Genomic DNA, 19387 nt, shown 5'->3' with positions numbered 1-19387 from the left:
CATGGCAATAAAACAGCTGGAGAAAAAGGAATTCCATACCAGAAAAAAAAAAAGTCTTAATACTAAATTACAACTGAACATGTCTGATGAACTTCTGATTATGCTAGAGTATCACCCCACTTAGCCAATGACCAAAAAAAGGAACAGATTTTTGTCACTACATCTCTTCAGCTACTTGCTGAACAACTCAGACATTGGAATAAAATACAGGGCAGACAAAGAGAAGTTCAGTGTGCACAGAAGACATCAGCTTTTACAAGTCACTGAAAAGCAGGAAGGAATGCAGACAGACCCCACTTGCAAAGCAAGGTGCTGAAAGCAGCTGCACTGAGCTGTCAGGGATGGAAGAGCCTCCTCTTTCCCAGGAAACACCAACCCATTTACACCATGGTGAGAAAGAAGCTCAAGCTGGATAGTAAATCTACACAGCATTTCAAAGTCTAGTTCAGCCTGCTGCATTCAAAATACCCAAATGCAACTTCATCCACAGTGTCAAATTTGGCTTTCTAATTTGGTTTGCTAACGACGCGAGGCAGAAACTGTCATCATGTGTTTAAAAGGTAGCCAGTGCTCCCAGGAATCCAGACTTAGTTGGGACACTGGGTAGAACTAAGTCTAAAAAAGGAGAAAGAATCTACCAAAATAACTGGTTTCCAACATGATCCACAGACCTGACCAAATTAAATCCTGAATGTGTGTATTTTAATTATATGTATTACACATCTCAACACAACAGCAGCTGTAGTTGTGGAACCAAGTGCTGAATTTGGTCCCTTAGAGCATCTGTTTTATGCATTGAATTCTTTGTCCTACACCATTTCCTATACAGCCATGGAAGTTCCTAAAGTGAAATCTCTGTTGTGATCCCCATCACAACTTATTTTTGGTCAACTATTTAAAAAACCTCTTGAGCTCAGGGGTGTGCATCAAGAGGTGATGATATCCTCCAAGGAGGGAAGGAGCTTGAGGACAGACATCAGAAATATGTGCAAGACCAAGTTAAATAAACCACTTAAACACAAGATGCTAATTTAGCAGCTCCAAGGGGCCATATTTCTCCAGCCAGCCCAAGACATAAAAAGAAACAAAATTTCATTAAAATAACCTGACCCCACTGTCGTTTTGAGTGTTACATTTATTCAAACACAGCCCATCCAGCTCTCAATTAGCTCTCTTCTCACTCCAACTGCAGCAGGTCTGCAGTGCATAGAAAAGTAATTATTCACACACCACCCTGTCATTGCCACCACTGTCTGTACTTCTAAAGCATCTTGATTACTGCACTGATGAGCACTATGGAAATGCCTATAAATAAAATAATCATCTCCCCTCATTAAGTTCCAGCTCGTGGACTGAGGAAGGATGATTTTCCTTTGTACGTTCCTTTTGTAAATTTTATCATTTCACAACAGAGGGAGTAACGTGCCTCTGATGACACTCAAAGAGACAGACTGTCAGGATTCTTGTCAGTATTTCAGCTTTGAGCAGCTTGCATTTTTGCATGAATATTTCCTCCTGAAAATAAGGTCCTGTTTGTTGGAATTACACATTCAGTAATCTCTTTCTAATGTCAGCATCAGACATGCAAAACCCCCAAATGTCATGTCAGGAGGTCAGATTTTCTGGAGCAGTATGTCATGGAAACCCTAGAAGCTTCTAGCTCTGACTTCCACACTAAGAACACACATCTCTAATAAAAAACAAGCATTGGAGGAAACCTTCCACTAAAAACAAAGCCTGGGTGAACTGAGTTTGCCCTTCAGGAAGCTTGAACAGTAATTGATGCTGCAAACAAATATCAAACATCCCATTATTGCCAAATCACAGCCTCAGTGTCTTCAATGACTGCAATACTGGGTGTACATTTGCACACACAAACTCCCACAGTGTCTCCAACATGCAATGAAATATCACATTGCATAAAAGGGTGAATTATAAAGCCAGAGAAACAACTTCAGTGTCATATCAGGGCTGATCCTGCCTTGATGTCCAGCCAGAGGTAGAAGGGAATCGCCACTTGCTCCCTTAACTGGATAAAAGGGGGAGAAGAGAATAGTTTGATGGAAGCTCTTGAAGAATCCCTGTTTCTGCAATATCTCCCCTCCAAAATGCCAGTGGCCCTCAAAGAACTGAGGCCACTCACTGCTCATTTGCAGCATGTCACTGTGTCTATGGACAGTGTAGATGGAGAGTCACCCCCTCATGTTCAAACTGGACATCCTAGGAAGGGAAAGTGCTGGGCTGAGACAAGTGGAAATGCAAGCTTTAACAGGGAGATGGGATATTTTGTGTATCTGAAGCTGGAACCAGACACCAACTAATGTGCAGGACCCAGAAGATGGGACAAAGCAAGAATCATGAAATCAGAGGATGGTTTGGGTTGGAAGGGACCTTAAAGATGATTTAGCTCCAATCCCCTGCCATGGACAGGGACAGCAGAGTGTCAGACAGGTCAGAGTGACATGCTGCTCTCAGCTCCCAGGCACCACACATGAACTGTGCAGGATGCTGTAGGAACATCTCTTTGGGTTGGAAGGATGAACATTTTTATATATAAAGTCTGCATGTTCCTTGGACAGAGCCAGTACTTGAATCATTTTCTCCAGAGACAGGACAGAGTTAATTTAAAGCAAAACCATCAATCCCTAGAACAGCCAGCATCCAAACTCACACAAGAGCTATGCTGCCTCACTCCAGAATCTGGAGCAGGAAAAATTGTGACGAAAATAAGATCATTCCTCAATTACAATAAACAGAAATGTTCAATCAAGCTCAGAATTGTCCTTGAAGAATCTAGCTCTTCCCAGTTCTAAAAATTATCCCCCACATTCCTTTCAGGTTTTTCATGGATGCAGCAATATGAAATGGCTCATTGCTGTGTAGCTGCTAACAAGAGACAGATGTTTCCTTCAGTTCCAGCAACATAGAGACGCGAAGCACATTTTGATGACCTGCTAAATATTTCTGACTCTTTCTGCATGTTACCTCCTTATGCATTTAGTCAAAGAAATGCACCACAGTTCCATGCTTTCCCTGCTCACCGTGGAGCTTGCCAGAAGAGCACGCTTGGATCAATCACTTGATCTTAGCAAGCCTTCACCAGAGGGAAAGGAAAGTCAAGCAACACGTTTTCACTGAGTGAAGCCAAAGCTGGAGAGTTCTTCCAGTTACTCCAGAGCCAGATCAGCTGGTGGCTGCGAGCCCAAGTCCCCCTGTTATTTATTTAGCTGGCCCAGCAGACACGCACCGCACGCCGCCGTGCAGGACGAGCATCTGTTCCACCCAGACTCACGGCTACATTCCTTTACTTGATATTAATATCAGGGAAAATTTAGTAACCTAACCACTGGCATGAGAACCCATACTTCTAAGAGAACAGATGGCAGCAATCATCTCAGCTTAATTTTAGGCTTCAAGAATTGCTCTGAGTCAGCAAAGCCACAAGGTAAGAGCGAGGAAAAGACGTAACATCTGTTAAGGTCTCCTACCTGCTTCCCGTCCAAGGTGTAGAGCTTTTTGACCACCCCTGTCTCCAGTTTGATGGCTTCAGTGATGTCAGTGAGGACTTGCTCGAAGGAGTGGGCAGTCTTCTTGTTGAGGAGCACCCGCACGGCCTTGCGGGGCTTCACCCCACTGCGGATGATGGTCACCAGCTTGGGGCGCACGAAATCCTTGTTCTCCTTGGCCTGGGCGCTGTTGCTGCTGGCCAGGGACTGAGGTGCTTTCTGGTTGGCAGAGGTCTTCACGTTGACAGACCAGTTGGGGTTGACGTTCTTGGTGTATTCCACCTTCTTGAAGAAGTTGTCGGACGAGCAGACGTAACTCTCCCCTTCAGGAAGAAATGAGATTGTACAGTAACTACCAGAAAACAGGCTCTGTACTCTGCCCCCATTAATCATGCAAACCATTAATCATTGTTTACATTACCACTTCCATGACAGCTTGTTATTAAAACATTTTGCCTTATTTTAATGTTATATTTATGGTTATTATATTATTATTATATTGCTAGTGTTTGCACAAAGTAAGCAAGTCAGCCATCAGCAAATCCGCACAACCACTCAATCACGTGAACCAGGGATTACAAAAGGTTGAGTTAAAGTATTTAGGTACTGGAAAATACAACTAAGTTTTCCAAGAGCTTCAGAACACCAAATTCATTTCACCAGCCCCATTATTTTGTAAATTTTTCAGCTTCCTCTTTATCTTTACAGACCTAGCTAATACTTCAGTGTGTCATTCCCTGCCAAGAGGACATCAACATTCATCCTCAAAGTGCCTTCTGCATCATGCCTGAAAAATAATCAAAATCTTGTCCTGAATAGTCTCTACTAAAAGTAGCCTTGATAAATCTAGCAGGCTTAACATATATGCATTGTTAGAGCATCAGTGGTTTAATAGGGAACAGACCTAGTGGCAGCTGAGATTAAACACTGCACCAAATACCACTGGCTTGGTTTTACATGGCTGGGACCAACCAAAAATACATTAAATCCTAATTTAGACATGGCAGAGAAGGGTTACAGGGTCTTGTTAGTAAGTCACAAAAAGCCCTTCCCTATCCCACCCAAAATTAGTTTCAAGCTTTGTCTGTAATTTACAGGATCCTATCTATCTAAGGTTTTAAAAGCACCTTAAAGGATTTGTAGGAGCTTCTTTTGGGCCTGCAAATCTGATGGATGCTGGAAGAGTTATTACTAGAATGAGACTGTAAACCAGTATCCCTAAGGGAATGTAGCTGTCTGGTCTGAAAAGACTCAGGCTGCTGCTGAGCACTGAAAAAAAGTCACTCACTGCTGGAGGAAGAAGCTTTCGTCTCGCCATTAGATAAAATTTTAATAGGAACTGAAGGCATGACATGGGTACCTGTAGCATTTGAGAGTTTTCTTCTGGTGCTTTCTTTGGCTGATCTTACAGAATTAAGTTCTTCATGTACTACAATACGATTGAAATCAAAATATAGATTTAACTATTTTGAAAAATAAGAGAAAAATTTTTTAATTCCTCCTTCACAAAACAGGGCTGGCTGCATTTCCTTGTCTGTGTCTGACTGCAAACTCCAGGGCTCAGACATCTTTGAAAACCCTATCCCAAAGCCAAGTCTGGCTTCCCATCCCAAGATCTCTAGGGCAGGATTTGACATGCAGTTGGCAAAATATGGATTTTGAAATATCCCACTGATTTCCACATGGCCAGGGCATGTAATGGGTCCAGTTTAAAGTTCACACACTCATCCTTCTGATGATTAAACTTCATTTCTGATGGAGGCTCCAGGTCAATCCCTTCATAGAATAGGTGGTGAGATCACAACAGGCACACAATAAACATATTTTAACAGGCTTATAACAACACTCTGTGTATTTCTGTCCCTATTCCTGATAAAGGTGAGATGTCTCAAGCAGCCATAGGAAAGATATAGGATTCCAACTTACTTTAACCCCACCTTTGTACCCAGTTTGCCACAGTAATGCCCACTCATGGTTCTTATATAACCAACTACAGCTCTTCTCCATCAGTTGTACAAAAATGGCCAAAATCCTTTTTCAACAGGAAGCAGATATTCTGTTTCCCCTTTTAAAGATGGAATAAAAATACAGAAGGGAGAAGAGAGCTGACAAAGGTGATGATGAACACTCAGTTGGGCACTTTGTCAACTAGTGTACCCCAAACTAACACAATATCCCCAGCAGCAGGTTCTGTTGGCTTGAAGAAACAGTAAAAATCTCTATTTGGTGAGAGCAGCACCCCTCAATAAACTGGCCACGCAGCCCTACCCATAGTTGGAGCTCCTTAATCCCTCACATTTTGTGAATCTGACTCAATAGAAACTTAAATATCCACCCCAGAGTACCATCCATTATACAAAATTCCCTCTGGGGATATCATTTTCCAGAAGCCTTGAATACTTCAATTCTTTCTGATTAATAAGTGATAAGTTGTGGTTGATTCATCTGCTTCAGCCAAGTAACACCCGGTGCAGAGCAGGCCCAGGATTCTCTCCACTTTCACAACTGAGAGAAGGGCAGCAGGGGGAGTTTGGAATGCTCCCAGGAATTAACCATCCTAAGAACCTGAGCCTTCCCAAGCCCATAATCCCTGGGCAGCAGAGCCCTCCTAAGTGTGCTCAGCAGAACTGTGCATTATCCTCAGAGAAAAGGGATTGCTCTGTTGAAATGCAGCACTGAGAACAAGTGACTTGAATGCTGCTGTCACCCCTGCCCCAGGCTTCCCTATGCAAGCTCCTGACCTCACCTGCACCTCTGCTTCCCTGCCTGGAAAACAGAGGTAGACTATTAGCCACTGAAGTGTGGCAAAGCATGACTTTCATCTGCATTTGACCTTCACCTGTATTTTTTTCCACGCTGAAAGACATTATCCATTTGCACTGTGTTCTGTAACACATCGATGGTGGAGCTTTTCTTCTATTAATAAGCTCCAGATTTTAAATTAAGCTGAAGAGATTCTTGATCTGTTTGGTACAGTACCATTACTCTTAGTTCCAGGCGAATCCTTTTGAACTCCCCACTGCACACCAAAGGCAGCAGTTAAACAAAGGCAAAACTCCTGAAGGGTTTGTTCCTCAGATGTTGTGCACATCCAAACATTGGCCTTTCAAGCTGTGCTCACACTCACAAGTGGAAAATGAAGTCTGCTGTTTCTGCTTTTGGCTCATTTAACCCAAACCCTAGCAAATACTTTATTGGATTCTAAAACTGGAGAGAAATTTGCTTGGAGTGACACTCCAGAACTGCAGTTCAGAGTAGCAGCTCTTCTCAGCATCATTTCTGCAGTTACAGAAGCACAGCCCCAGGGAAGAAGAGCTTTCCTTTCCTTCCTCCCTGACCCAAGGATGCGACCTGAAGCTTTAACTTAATTTGAAAACCACTTCAACTAATGTCTTCCCTAACTCAGTTTATGACCCTCAAAGAGCAGCAACATTATCATTCAAGTTCCTCAGTGAGGCACATCCATTTTCCAGCCAAGAACACACACTATTTCACTTCCCACAGTGGAATTTTACCCAAACCTTACCATGGCAATAGCAGGATTGGGTAAGCATGGGCTGAAGAGCTGTGAATTTCCAGCTCTGAACTGCACACTGTGGCCAGGAGATCATAAAAAAAAGAGAAATCTTATGGGGAATAGTGCTACCATAGAGGGAGGAGGGAGTTCTTTGTGGGTTTCTCTGCCACATCTGGCTAAGCCTATAATGGGAAGTCAAGGTGTACAACTGTGCAGTCACAGAAATATGACTGACAGACACAGCATGGTGGCAGATGTGCTCAGCATAACACAAGGAATGGGAAGTGGATGTGAGATCTTGCCACGAGCAAAAGAAACAACTCCAAGAAGAATATTGCTCCCCAGCCCTAAGCACAAAAACCTGTGCACAAATACATTCAGGAACACACATGCCAAGCCAGCAAGCAGCTGTGCACACCTGCAGAAATCCCACTGTAAGAAGGTGCAGTGAGCAGCCACATCATTAATTCCAAACAAACCCCAAAATGGGAACCCCAAAGAGACACACTTGTGCACTGGGGGTAGGGAGCATTGTCCTGACAAAATCTCTGTGGTGCCAAGGACTGCAGTTGTTGCCCTGTGCAGGGCCAGGTCAGAGCACGACGCCCTTTCTGTCCTGCAGGCTGATGGGCATTGTCACCCTGCCAGCGTGCTCCAGACGTGTCACAATTCCTACCATGCCACCAAACCATTTCCTCCCTCCTCCTGCCTGCCCTTGGCAATGGCTAGCCTGACTGCAGCCCTCAGACCTTCTGTCATGATCATCATATTTGCCACTTGAAGCCAGGCTTGTATCACACCGAATTATTCTGGCTTTGAGTGCGTGACACATCCTGGTGCTACCAACTTGATGGAAGCACAAGGAGCTTATTCAGCTCCTAAAGAAGGGATGATCTCAGCGAAGATAAGGTTTGCCTTAGAGAAGGTTCCTTAGAAAAACCCTAAGCTCCAGATGAGAGCTAATCCTTCAACCCTCTTACAGCAGCTCCTGTGACAATACCAAAAATGACAGGCTGCACTTTCAGAAAAAGTTATCCTTCCTCAGCATGCATCAGCAGCTTTCCAAGGATAATGAACTGCGGGCAGAAGTCTTTTGAGAAAAATCAGGAAAGCTGGATTGAGGCCATTTTGAATGTCTAAGTGTTAACAGTTATTCCAGGAACAGTCTCTGTGGGCAGCAGTCAATTATTTTGGCTGTTGGCTCTGCAGTTGCAAAGTTGAGATTGTGCTACTGTGCCCAGCTTTGGTGTTCCATGGAATTTACTAGGACTGCAGCAGGAATTAAGTGGACTTAACGCCTTGCAGAGTTCATTCCATATGGTGGTGGAGTTTTAGTTTCAAATGCACAAACTTCCTGCTGCTTTATGAGTTCAAAAGCCCTGCTCCACCATGGCAACATGAACCTGGAATGGCTCCCTTCCCCTGGCTCTTCCACAGGGAGCTCTCCCATGAAGAGAAGCACCTCTTGTTCTGTTGAAGAAGTGGAAGAAACGTGTGATTAGAAATCACTTTCAAAACCACATGATGCCTGTAAAGAATTTTGGGACCACACCAGTCCTAGCATGATGAGCAAGCAAATAAAACAGAACCCTGAGGACAAATTGCTTTCTGTAGGATGTAACTAGCTGAGCTATCAGGGCAACAGCCACCCACAGAAAACAATTCCACAGGTTACCAAGGTTTCAGCATTAAACTGCATGAATTTCACTTTTTCAGGCAACTGGAACGCACGCATTGGGTGGAAATTCCAACATGTTTCCTATAAACCCCTCAGTCCCAGAGTCTGCACAGTTCCAGGGTGGAGCCCCTCCTATGATTGCTTTAAATACTCCTGGACAAGATTTTGGAAAATATTCCCAAGGGAATGACAGGATACAAAAAGCTTGGAATCACTTTCTGGAATAACTCACGCAGCCCAAGAACATTTCCAGTGAAACCACACTGAGCAAAACAAAATCCTATTCAGCTTTTTCTAATGTTTGATCTGAAGCAAGGGCAAATTTCAATCAAGCAGCCCAGGAGAGAGCATAAAATCCACCCTCAGATGAGCTCTCTACCCACAACATGAGACAGGCTGTGCCTTTCCACCAGCCTGGGCATCCCAGGAGTTCAGAAGCTCTACAGCTGCAACTAAAGGCTAAGTCTCTCCAATTCTAGTTTTAATCTATGTCTGCATTTCTTCCTTTGCTGACCATGTCTAATCCATGCTATATTTGCATCTGATGGATTTATTTCCACATGCATTTCTGACCCCAACCATGCACAGCAAAGGACACTTAATTCACATGAAATGAGTCACAGGCTAGAAGCAGGTCACAATTCCACTATGTAAGTACCTCCAAACCCCTAACCAGACACTGAAAAAGACTTAGCAATGGCTTCAGCAGCCAGGAGTCTGCCTTGTGCCTTTCCCTCACTCCCAGCTTGTGCCTCACTGTGCCTTTTGTGATGACAAGAAATTGAACATAGGAAAGCAGCAAAATCACGAAGAGGGCTAAAAAAACCCTTTCATCCCACAAAGAATTTATTTCTTTCATTTCTTAAACCATCTTTGCTGCTGGGGTCAATGCACACCATCAGCTTCCACCTCTACCCAGCTCTCTGTTCAGGGACAAAGGGCAATCAAAGAACTTCCCATTACAAGAGGCTAAAACAAACCAAGGACCAAACCACCCTGTCCACTTGCCAAAGGAACTAAATTTTAGAAGAAATTTGGATGAAACATGAGCTCTCTACAATCAGCTTGTAAAAGGCCAGGAAGGATAGCACATGATAACTTTAGGATCTTTCAAATGAAAGTTTTACCACAGCACAAGGCACAGAATCACCTATTGCAATAGTAACTCACCAGCATCTGCAACTTCACATTGACTTCCCAAAACCTTAGCCGCTGGAACCAATTCTATATGAAGGGAATTAAAGATCACCTGGTGCTCTGTCCCAAAAGCTAAATAGCTAAATAGCAACACCTGAGCCCAACACCCCTTCCTGACTCAGCCCAGGCAGTGGCACTCAAGTGGGAGGTGCTGTCAGCAGTTTCCCTGCTGCCAGGATCAGCTGTGACAGGGCAGTTCCAGGATGTGCACTGCACTCAACCAACAGAGATTAAGCAGGAATGCAGCCCCAATCAATGGCAGCAGGTGCATTATTTACAAATACATTAAAACTAAATGCTGAAAATGCACAGTCAAGATTGAGACAATAGCTACAGTGATGGAAGATGTCCATTGGGACTGAAAGAAGGGAGAAAAAATGATGAGGCATGGTGGATTCTGAGAGAAGGTCATTGGGAGACCAGACAGCTCCCTGGAACAGAATGGAAAAAGCAACCTGTGACCAGTGAGGGAGAACTCAGCTGGCAGCAACAAGCACCTGTGGGACAGAGTTCAGTAGGATTCCAAAATACGAGGTGTTAGGGGGCAGTGCAGGAAAGGACCAAGAGGCTCCTCCCAACTGGCAGATAGGATGTGAACAAAGAGTGGGAGAAACTTCAGCTGTTCTCCTTATAAGAATAACCTTGAGTGCCAGGGAAGAACTCTGGGTCTGGAGAACAAAGGGAGATTTTCAAGCCCCAGTTAATTAGCAGCAGACCATGTAGTTTTTGTTCACCTGAAATGTCTGTCTCTAGGATATTGGTACTGTGTATATCATTCTCTGCCATCCAGAACTGCATTCAGACTATGCTATATAAGTACATTTTTAAATCACACAGAAGTAATCACGTACTTAGAATATGATGTGAAATATTGTCAGTAATTTACAAGCTTTTGCCATCAAACCACTGAGATGAGCCTCTTTGATGACTTTTCCTAGGTTCTACTTGTTTATTGGAAATTCCAGTGATAAATTAGTCCCATTATAACCACTAGCACTGGTTTGGTTACCCTCAGTCTCCAAGCAAAGAGCTAATTTATAAGGCAGACATGTCCTGGTTATGTGTGCACTGCTCTTGTGTGTCACAGCAGAATCCCTCCCAGGCTCTGGGTTCCATGCATGCACCTTGCACACAGCTATGCAAACACTCAGGCTAATGGCAGAGTTCACCACAAGGTTGGTTATAACCACAGTGTTGTAAATTGGTTTTTTACAACAGAAGCATAGGTCATCCCTAGGAATATGGGATCAATAGCAGCATGCAGAACTGCTCTGGCACGTTAAAAAAATGGATTCCTTTGTTTTCACTCTGCTCAGGTTTTATTTTCCTAGATGATGCTCTGCTGAGGACACAGCCACACAGACAACCCCATTTTGGTTTTAGTGCCTCTTCTTCAGTGCTGTTTCCAGATGGCATTTTGGCAGAACAAAGCCAGAACCCAAATGCCAGCATCTCCTGTCTGTACCTTAGCCAGCAAAAAATATTCTCATGAACTAGGTACCTTCTTACCTGCAGCAAAACCCAGTGTAAAGCAGGTGTAAGAAACTAAAGGTTTCTTAACTTCACTGACAAAGAGAGAGAGGAGTATAAGAGGAGGAAGAGGGCAAAAAGATGATAAAAGACTGCAGTTTCTCTTGGAGTTATTTATGAAGATTTGTCTAAAACCTAGGACAAGCAGGACTAAGAGCTGCCATTAGAGAGAGAAAGGCTGTGGCCATATTAAGAGACCAGAATGAAACATGGCAGAATCTCTAAAATTAAGGGAGGCCACACCTCCATTCAACAGCTATAATTGGGCTGAGAATAACTCCACTAGGAAGCATCATGGCTCTGAAAGGCAGCAGTTTCTTCCTAGGAAAACTCCTCTATGGAAAGCAAGATTTATTCTGTGCCCTTGTCCCCGCAAAGTATTTTGGGGAAATGAGTATCCTACTTGACAGACAAGGAATTCTAGGGAGAGCTGCTTTAGTCAAGGTCACGCAATGACTCGCTGCCGAGGCTGCCCCTGCAGTTCGTGCCTCCATTGTCTTTTACTAAAGGCAAAAGCCTCGTGGATTTTCGGTGGTTACCAAACCAGCCGGGTCGCCTGCTTGGGGAGAAACACCAAGGAACAGGGAAGAGCAACTGCGCCCCTGCAACAGGATATTCCAGGTCTGAACAAAGAATGGGTTGCTCTTGGAAGAGAAAAGCAGCAGTCTGTGGGTGCCCTCTGTCTACCCCACTAGGGCTGTGCTTGCCCACGGTCCTGCTTGGGGCAGGGAGGCAAGGCTGGGCATCCCAGCAGTTTCATCCTGGCACTGCCGGGCAAGGCAGCACCCAGGGCAGCACAGGGAGCAGCCCAGGCACAGGCACGGCCGGCAGCTGAGCAGCACGGGGGCGAACCTTCCCGCAGGGCACCTCTTCCGTGGTTTTTGACTCATTCCTCATCCCACAGTGACACGCGGAGGAACAGCGACAGCCCCTTCGGACACAGGGACACGCTCAGCCCTGCCCGGAGCACCCCCGGCACACTCAGCCCGCCCAGGCGGGGGGTGCCTCCCCACACTGCCCCCCAGACCCACCCCACAGCCAGCCCCTGCAGAAACACTCCCCAAATACAGCCCCGACACACGAGGCACCTCCCTCTCCCGCAGCCCCTGCATGAACCACATCCGTGTGCGGAACATGAACTCCCCGTGCCCTCTCCACACACATCACTCTGCACATCGAGACTCACACACAGCCCGGCACACCTCCACACAGCTCCTGAGCACAAACCCCAGCGCGGAGAAACCCCACAGCTCCTCTGGAATGAACCCTTCCTCCTCACAGACATACCAAGCCCCAAATTTCACCAAGTGCAACCTGTCCAAAACGCCCTTTTCCATTCGCGAACCTCGTTCCTTAAATCCCTTCTCTAAAGAGGCAGTGTGAACTCCCAGCACATCCCTGCACACGCTCTCCAAGCACCAAAACCCCCCAGCACCCCGCCCTGCAAACATCCATCACACGCTGCCCGCACCCCGAGCACCCCACTGCTCACACACCGAGTGCCCGCACGGCTCTGACCACACCCCTCTGCACACACTCCGTGTGCATGGAACCCCAAAATCCCCCCAGACACAGAGCGCACAAACCCTCCCCACCCCCACTACACACTCACTACACCAATACCTCAGCACCCCTCTCCTTCCCATTCATCCCCACCCACCCCGCTGGGAAACCCCCTGCACCCATCTGGGGTCACCCCCTGGCCGGACAGCCGTGGGGACACCCCGAGCCAGCCCCGAGGCACGGCCACAGCCATGTCTGGCCATGTAAGACACACCCCTGTGGCTGCACATCCCCGAGTGAGCGCGCTGGGGACACCGCGGGGATGTCACCCCGCACCGCCACCGCTCCGGGAGGGGAAGGCTCAGCCCCGCGGGGCACAGCATCCCCGAGAGCCGGGGAAACGCGACCTTCCGGGCAGCCCCGAGTGGTGCAGCCCCCTCCCCACCCCGCCTCCTCACTGCACCAGGCAGCGATGCTCATTACCTTCCTCCAGCTCGTCCATGCTGCCGATCTTCCGCGAGCCATCGATGGTGTAGATGTACCGCACTCCCTGAGGCAGGTTAATGTTGTCGGACAGGGACCGGGTCAGGTCCGCCAGGAGGGCATCAAAACTTCGGAAGCGGTCGGAGGACACGGCGTATACAATCCCCTTGAAGTAGCGGTCCCCGTTGCGATAGAAACGCACCTTCTTGGCTTTCTTCTCGTTACTCAGCGCCTGTAAGGTCCGGGTTCTGTAGAAGCTACAGTGAGCACTGTGAGTGGGGCTGGGCAAGCCGTTCATCCGTGTGCCTCGCATGTTTCTGGACGCCTTGTCTCTTTCGTCAAAGTGTCCAAAATCAAGTTCCATAGTTTGGTGAACCCTAAAGATCTGAAGCTGAGCGGGAAGGAGATGGAGAGAGAAGGAGGGCAAAGGGATGGGTTAGAGCCCGGCAGAGCCACAGTCCGGAGAGCAAAATGACACTAAGGCTGTGTCTGAAGCAGGACAGATGCATTTGGGAAGCGCCCCCTCCCCTGACCCAGATTTGTATCGATTCTGGGGACTGAGAGTAGGAGGGGTCCTCGCATTTTGAAAGGGATCCAACTACTGGGGGCAGGGAACACGTTTCCAGAGAGCTGTCTGCTCCTGCACCTGGGAGTTTTCAAAGTGCCGCAAATTGGGACTTGGGGCCAAAGGGATACATGGCAATCACAACTCAGCCCCAAAAAACTCATCAGAGGCAATGAATTAAACCTCTGAGCCCTGTGAGGTTTCCTTTGGCAACAGAAAACAAGGAGATCCCAGTAAGTCAGCCCTTCAATCTGTCGAATCACGGAAGGACCCAGAGCATCTGAATGTTTAACATTAGAATAAACTGGCATTTATGAAAGAATGGTCACAGGGGAATAAGCAGTTTCTTTGTGACAGCCTGTTCAATAAGGGTTAGCAATGAGATCCAGCCCACCCTTCCCCCTATCCGCAGCCCCCTCCTAGCCCATCAATCAATTCCCAGGACCAGCCTACATCTCCAAGAAGAAATGACTGCAAAGAAAAATCTGTCATTGAAACGCGGCTTCGGTAAGCTCTTTTCAGCCCGAGCCTCCTCTGAATCGCATTTTTGCTCCCGTTTAATGAGGAGGAGAACATAAAGGGGCTCTTTCCACCCCCCACCCGCCTTCCAGCCCTAAGTGATTTAATAGCTGGAAGTGCCCGTGCCCCAGGGACACGCCGCCCCTGCTCCTCACCTTTCATTGTTCTGAGCACGGGGGCTTCCAGCACGGAAAAGCCGAGGCTGGAGCTGACACCCAGCGAGCAGGAATTGTGCACTGTGTCTAGTTTAAGCTTGAGAACAACCTTTCTCCTGCACCAAACCCCAACACAAAAGGAGAAGGGACCCCCCAGCCCTGCAATAGAGACCCTTCCACTCCCCCAGCACAACCAGGAACATGCACCTCACGTATGTTGCTGGCATGTTAACACAGGGCTGAAAGGGGATTTACAACAGTACTTGGCAGCCAGGTATAAATCCAGGAAAAGCTGTTGCTATCTCATCCCCACCCTTTACACTCGCCAGAATGAAGCTCCTTCCCCAGATTTTACAATGTCAACGTGACCCATGCAAGAAAAATCGTCCCCAGCCTGCAGCCTGGCAGAGGACAATGCAGGAGATCTGCACAGAAACCCCAAGTTGGGAACATTATCCCCACGATGCCAGTTGGGGTAAATTCAGTCTGGTGTCATGCACTGAACAATGAAACATCCAAGCAACTTCGGGAATGAATCAGAGGATGCAGTGGTTTTGATTTTAAAATGGACTGCAGATGCTGTGAGGCACTAAGGAAAGATTCCTCCTTTCTCTTACTTTTCTGCATGCAAGTCACTCGGGAAAGCTCTACTCACCGGTTTTCAGCGCGCAGGGTGGAGATGCTGAGAGAAAGAAAACCAGGCTCACTCTGCCTTTGTTGTCTGAGCTCCAAGCAAGAAATTCCTGCCAGGGTGGATGAGACGCCTCCTAGGTCCTAGTGCCTTGTTCCATCCCTTCACGGTAACTTTGCCTCAGTGATTTTCACCCTCACCATCAGTCGTCTGCTTATGGTTTGTGTTTGAAGGGAAAACGGGGTGCTCTGGATAGGTCAACTGATGGGTTAAAAGGTTTAAAATGGGGCAGGTTTGGGGGTGATGTTTGGAAGTATGCTAATTTCCTCTTGAAGGCAGCTGAACCAAGAAATCATCTGGCCCCACTAAAGAAAAAAAAAACCAGGATAATTGCCCCAGTCCTACAGGATTAGCAGTACAGGGGGGTCACTGCTACAATCCTACAGTGTGGCACAGTGCTGGCACAAGACTCCTGTGTGTTAAGAAGGCAACTGAGAAAATTCTGATCAGTGGAACTGGGCACAGTCCTGCTCCTGTGCTGGTTTTACACAGCATCTGTGGTTTACACTGGCAAGCAGAAAGGGAGAATTCACTTGGTGGTTCTGCATGAGGTGCCCTTGAATACTTTTTCTCTGTTAACATTGGACACAAGCCAAAGCCAGAGAGCTGAATCCCAGTTCACTCAGATCCCCAGGGGCTTCGGGATGGAGTCATTTTAAACACAAGCTTAACCCAACAGATCCAGCGTGGCTCATATCCCACTGTAAGAGAAGTTTATTTTCTGGTTCCACTACAGGAGGACCCAGCTGTTACAAAATGGTACTGGGCTCTTTCACTTTGACAGCAAAATCTTTCACCTGCTCTCTGGGTGGAGATTTCTATCCTGCAGCACCACTAACCCTGCTCTCAACCCCACTGGTGCTGGCCTCATCTTTCCTTTAGAACAGAATGGGTTTTGGAAATGGGAGAGTTTTCCCATCTGTAGAAAGAAATCTTTCCTAACAGCACTGCGTCTGTTTCGAGTGAAAACATCAGATGTTGTCATTTTGGCACATCCCAGCAGTATCACATTTACACAGAAGAAGTTAGTATTTATTCCAGCTTTGTCTGCCCTGTGCACGACAGTCCAGGCAACACTGACACAAACCCACTGAAAGCTCAGCTTTGCTTGCCAGCAACTTTCACACATGACATTTGTAAAAAGTTTCTTATTCCCTGAAACCACCCTTTTATTCAAAGGCTCCCATGCATCCTCTGCTGGAGCTGTTGGCTGCTCCCTTGTGTGCATGGTCAGATCACTGCAGAGGAGACACAGATCTGCTCTCCCTCCTCAGGGATTAGTGCTTTGAGAGGACCATGGGGAAGAACAGGGTCTGTGCTCTCCAGGGCGTATTTCAGTTGGTCTCTAGATGCAGTTTCAAGAGGTATATTGGACTTCAAGCTTTGCCCTTCCCATTAGATCTTATTCTGAATTAGATAATTCCTGGCTGTTCATCACCATGAGCTTAATCTGTCCAGAATTAACAATTCTTTCCTTTCCCACAATACTGCTGCAAATAGAAATCTGCCCGTGCTTTAAAAATCTGCCAAAGATACAAATCATTCTGCATGTGCCAAGTACAGCAGCAGCAAGAACAGAGAAAAGGAGAGCCTTTATTCAGCCTTCAGTGGCACACACAGCTCTGACACAGGAGAGGCAGATTTTGGGGATGATGGCTAAGGACCCAGATACTACACTGTCTTGGATTGATGATATGATAATCCTTTATCCCCTATCGTTGGCTTATATGCCCAAGAAAGAAAAAAAAAATGTGTGGTCCTGTCTCTTTAACTGCACCCAGCCGCAGAGAGAAACGCGGGTTTTTTTGAAAACATTTTCCCCAAGCCTCGCTCCGGGGGAGGATTCGTCGCTCGGCAGAGACTGCGTGCTGGACGGGGGTCGGAGTGAGCTCTGTTCCCGTTTTTCCATTCTTCTTCTTTTTTCCTCGTTTGGACCCCTTCTCTTCGATCTGCTTTGCCACCCGGAGACCCAGGAGGGCCAGAGGACAGCAGAGCTCTCCAGGGAGCTCCACCCGGCCCCGGGTGGGGGCGAGGAGGAGAGGGACTGCGTCTGAGAAAAGGACTTTTTATTCAGGTTGAATAACTGCCTTTCACCTTGTTTTCCCCTTCCCCTGTGCCTTGTAGGGCACTCTGCGTGGTTTTGTTAAATAAATAGTTTTTTCTTCACTTTCATCTGAGAGGTTCTGTTGTGGGTGGGGGAGGGGGTGTCGGGGCCCTTCGCTCTCGGAGGAGAGAGTCTTATCATTAACCCGGGACATATTTGGCGCCCAACGTGGGGCCTCGATTACTTGTTCTACACCTTTTGTGGGGTTAGAGAAAGTGAAGAAAAAAAAAAACCCTAATAATTGCATTCTGGTTTTAATCGCTTGGTATTGAATTACAGCCATCAGTAGTCACTATGCTGTTTGATGGGAGGTTGTTTGATGTAATACTGTCTGTTTGGCACATAGGTTTGTTTCCCTACCAACAGGTAGGGGCAATCCTGTCCCTAATGTATAATTTCCACCAATCAGGGACACGACTCCGGCTTGTTATAGTAATGTGTGTGATACTGACGATCTGTAAGAAGGTATGGGAAACAGTTAAAGATGTACATGCTCTGTTAGTTTCCTCCTCTAGTTTTAGTAACCTGTTTTGGAGTTTTGTTAGTAATATTACCCAACCTGTTAGAGAAGTAGAGGGTGAAGCTTCGTGGCTCCTCACCCATCTCTTTCCCTTTAAATCTGGTATATCAGCTTTTGAGAATATTCAGTTTCCCCTGGATGTTAAAGAGACCATTAACTTGGTAGTACAGGTGCTTTACCTAGGAGTTTCCGTGTATATGATGTTCAGTGTTACCAGAATGAGGGCTGAGAAGTCCAGAGGGGCTGAGCAGGAGCAGGCACCTAATCCAGATGTGAGGAAATTTGAATGGTGTGGAGTATGGGAGGACATAGGTAAAACTTTAAAGAAATTCTCTGATCCAATAGACTGGGAATTTCCCCCTGGACAAATCCCGAGACCAGCTGAGGTGGGGAAGTATCTGAAAGAGAAGTGCAGAGACAACTGTAGTGCAATATGTTGGGCCCTGGCATATGCTTATCGTACACTGTCAGATATTATAGAACAGGAAGTAAGGGAGCCTAAGCCAATGGCAGTTGCTCCTATTACAAGGAGCAGGAAAGCCCAATTTAAGACTGATCGCCCAGATGACAGTGGGGAGGGACCCTCAAGGCCAGCAACTGAGTCAGAGGTCATTGTTGAATCCATGAATGTGAGGGACCTTCACAGCCTAAGAAAAGATTATGTCCAACGAGATGATGAATCTGTGATTAGTTGGTTAGTCCGTCTTTGGGATGCTGCAGGCGATGTTACACTTCTAGATGCTACTGAGGCAAGGCATTTAGGGACTGTGTCACGTGACCCAGATATCAACCAAACTATACGAGATGGGCCTGACTGCAGCAGCCTCTGGAGACGAGCTATCAGAGCTGCGAGAGAAAGATACCTACATCCCGACGATCTCTATTCGCAACAAACTCAGTGGAGAACCATAGAACAAGGGATTCAACGCTTGAGAGAAATGGCAGTGGTAGAAATTGTCTTCCCAGAGGACATAGCAAACCCAGATCCGATTATAGACCCAGATAGGATAGAATGTACACCTGTGATGTGGCGGAAACTCCTCAAGCTTGGGCCATCAGGGTATGCTTCTGCTTTAGCCATTATGAAGCAAGATGACGGGCATGAGACTGTGCGTGATATGACAAGGAAACTCCGAGCGTATGCAGATGTTGTGCATAGCCCAATGAATGCAAGAATCTCAGCTGTGGAAACAAATCTGCAGAAACTAGAAAATAAGATAGAGAAGAATCATGAGAAACTCAGTAAAGAGATTAAAGACAGCCTTCTCCAAATCTCAGCAGTACAGACCAGAGGTTCTGCTACCCCACGCAGACGCTCCTCAGCTATGAGAGCTGGATATATCCCTCGACATGAGTTGTGGTATTTCCTGTGTGACAGTGGAGAAAACATGAACAGGTGGGATGGACAACCCACTGCTG

The 19387-nt window shown here is 46.6% G+C and overlaps 1 protein-coding gene across 5 annotated transcripts in view; it reads right to left on the bottom strand.

Moving 5' to 3' along the window:
• The window catches only part of DCX (doublecortin), a 72527-nt gene extending 57096 nt beyond the window's left edge, over positions 1–15431 (bottom strand). For 4 of the 5 annotated variants that reach the window (XM_085060087.1, XM_085060089.1, XM_085060091.1 and 1 more), the window contains exons 1-3: positions 15309–15431; positions 13415–13805; positions 3489–3829 (exon numbers count right to left, since the gene is read on the bottom strand). In XM_085060087.1, coding sequence (XP_084916213.1) covers positions 3489–3829; positions 13415–13778 — 705 coding nt within the window. In that variant the 5' untranslated portion in view covers positions 13779–13805; positions 15309–15431. Of the gene's footprint in view, positions 1–3488; positions 3830–13414; positions 14330–15308 lie in introns of those variants that run through there. The other variant, XM_085060088.1, reaches the window with a different exon arrangement.
• Positions 15432–19387: the final 3956 nt, after the last annotated feature.

The sequence above is a fragment of the Lichenostomus cassidix genome, chromosome 4A (assembly GCF_008360975.1).
Source record: "Lichenostomus cassidix isolate B80296 chromosome 4A, HeHo_3.0, whole genome shotgun sequence".
In the NCBI taxonomy this organism is placed as follows: Eukaryota; Metazoa; Chordata; class Aves; order Passeriformes; family Meliphagidae; genus Lichenostomus; species Lichenostomus cassidix.
Note: the sequence above shows the minus strand (reverse complement) of the source record. Positions and strands in the feature narration are given on the sequence as shown.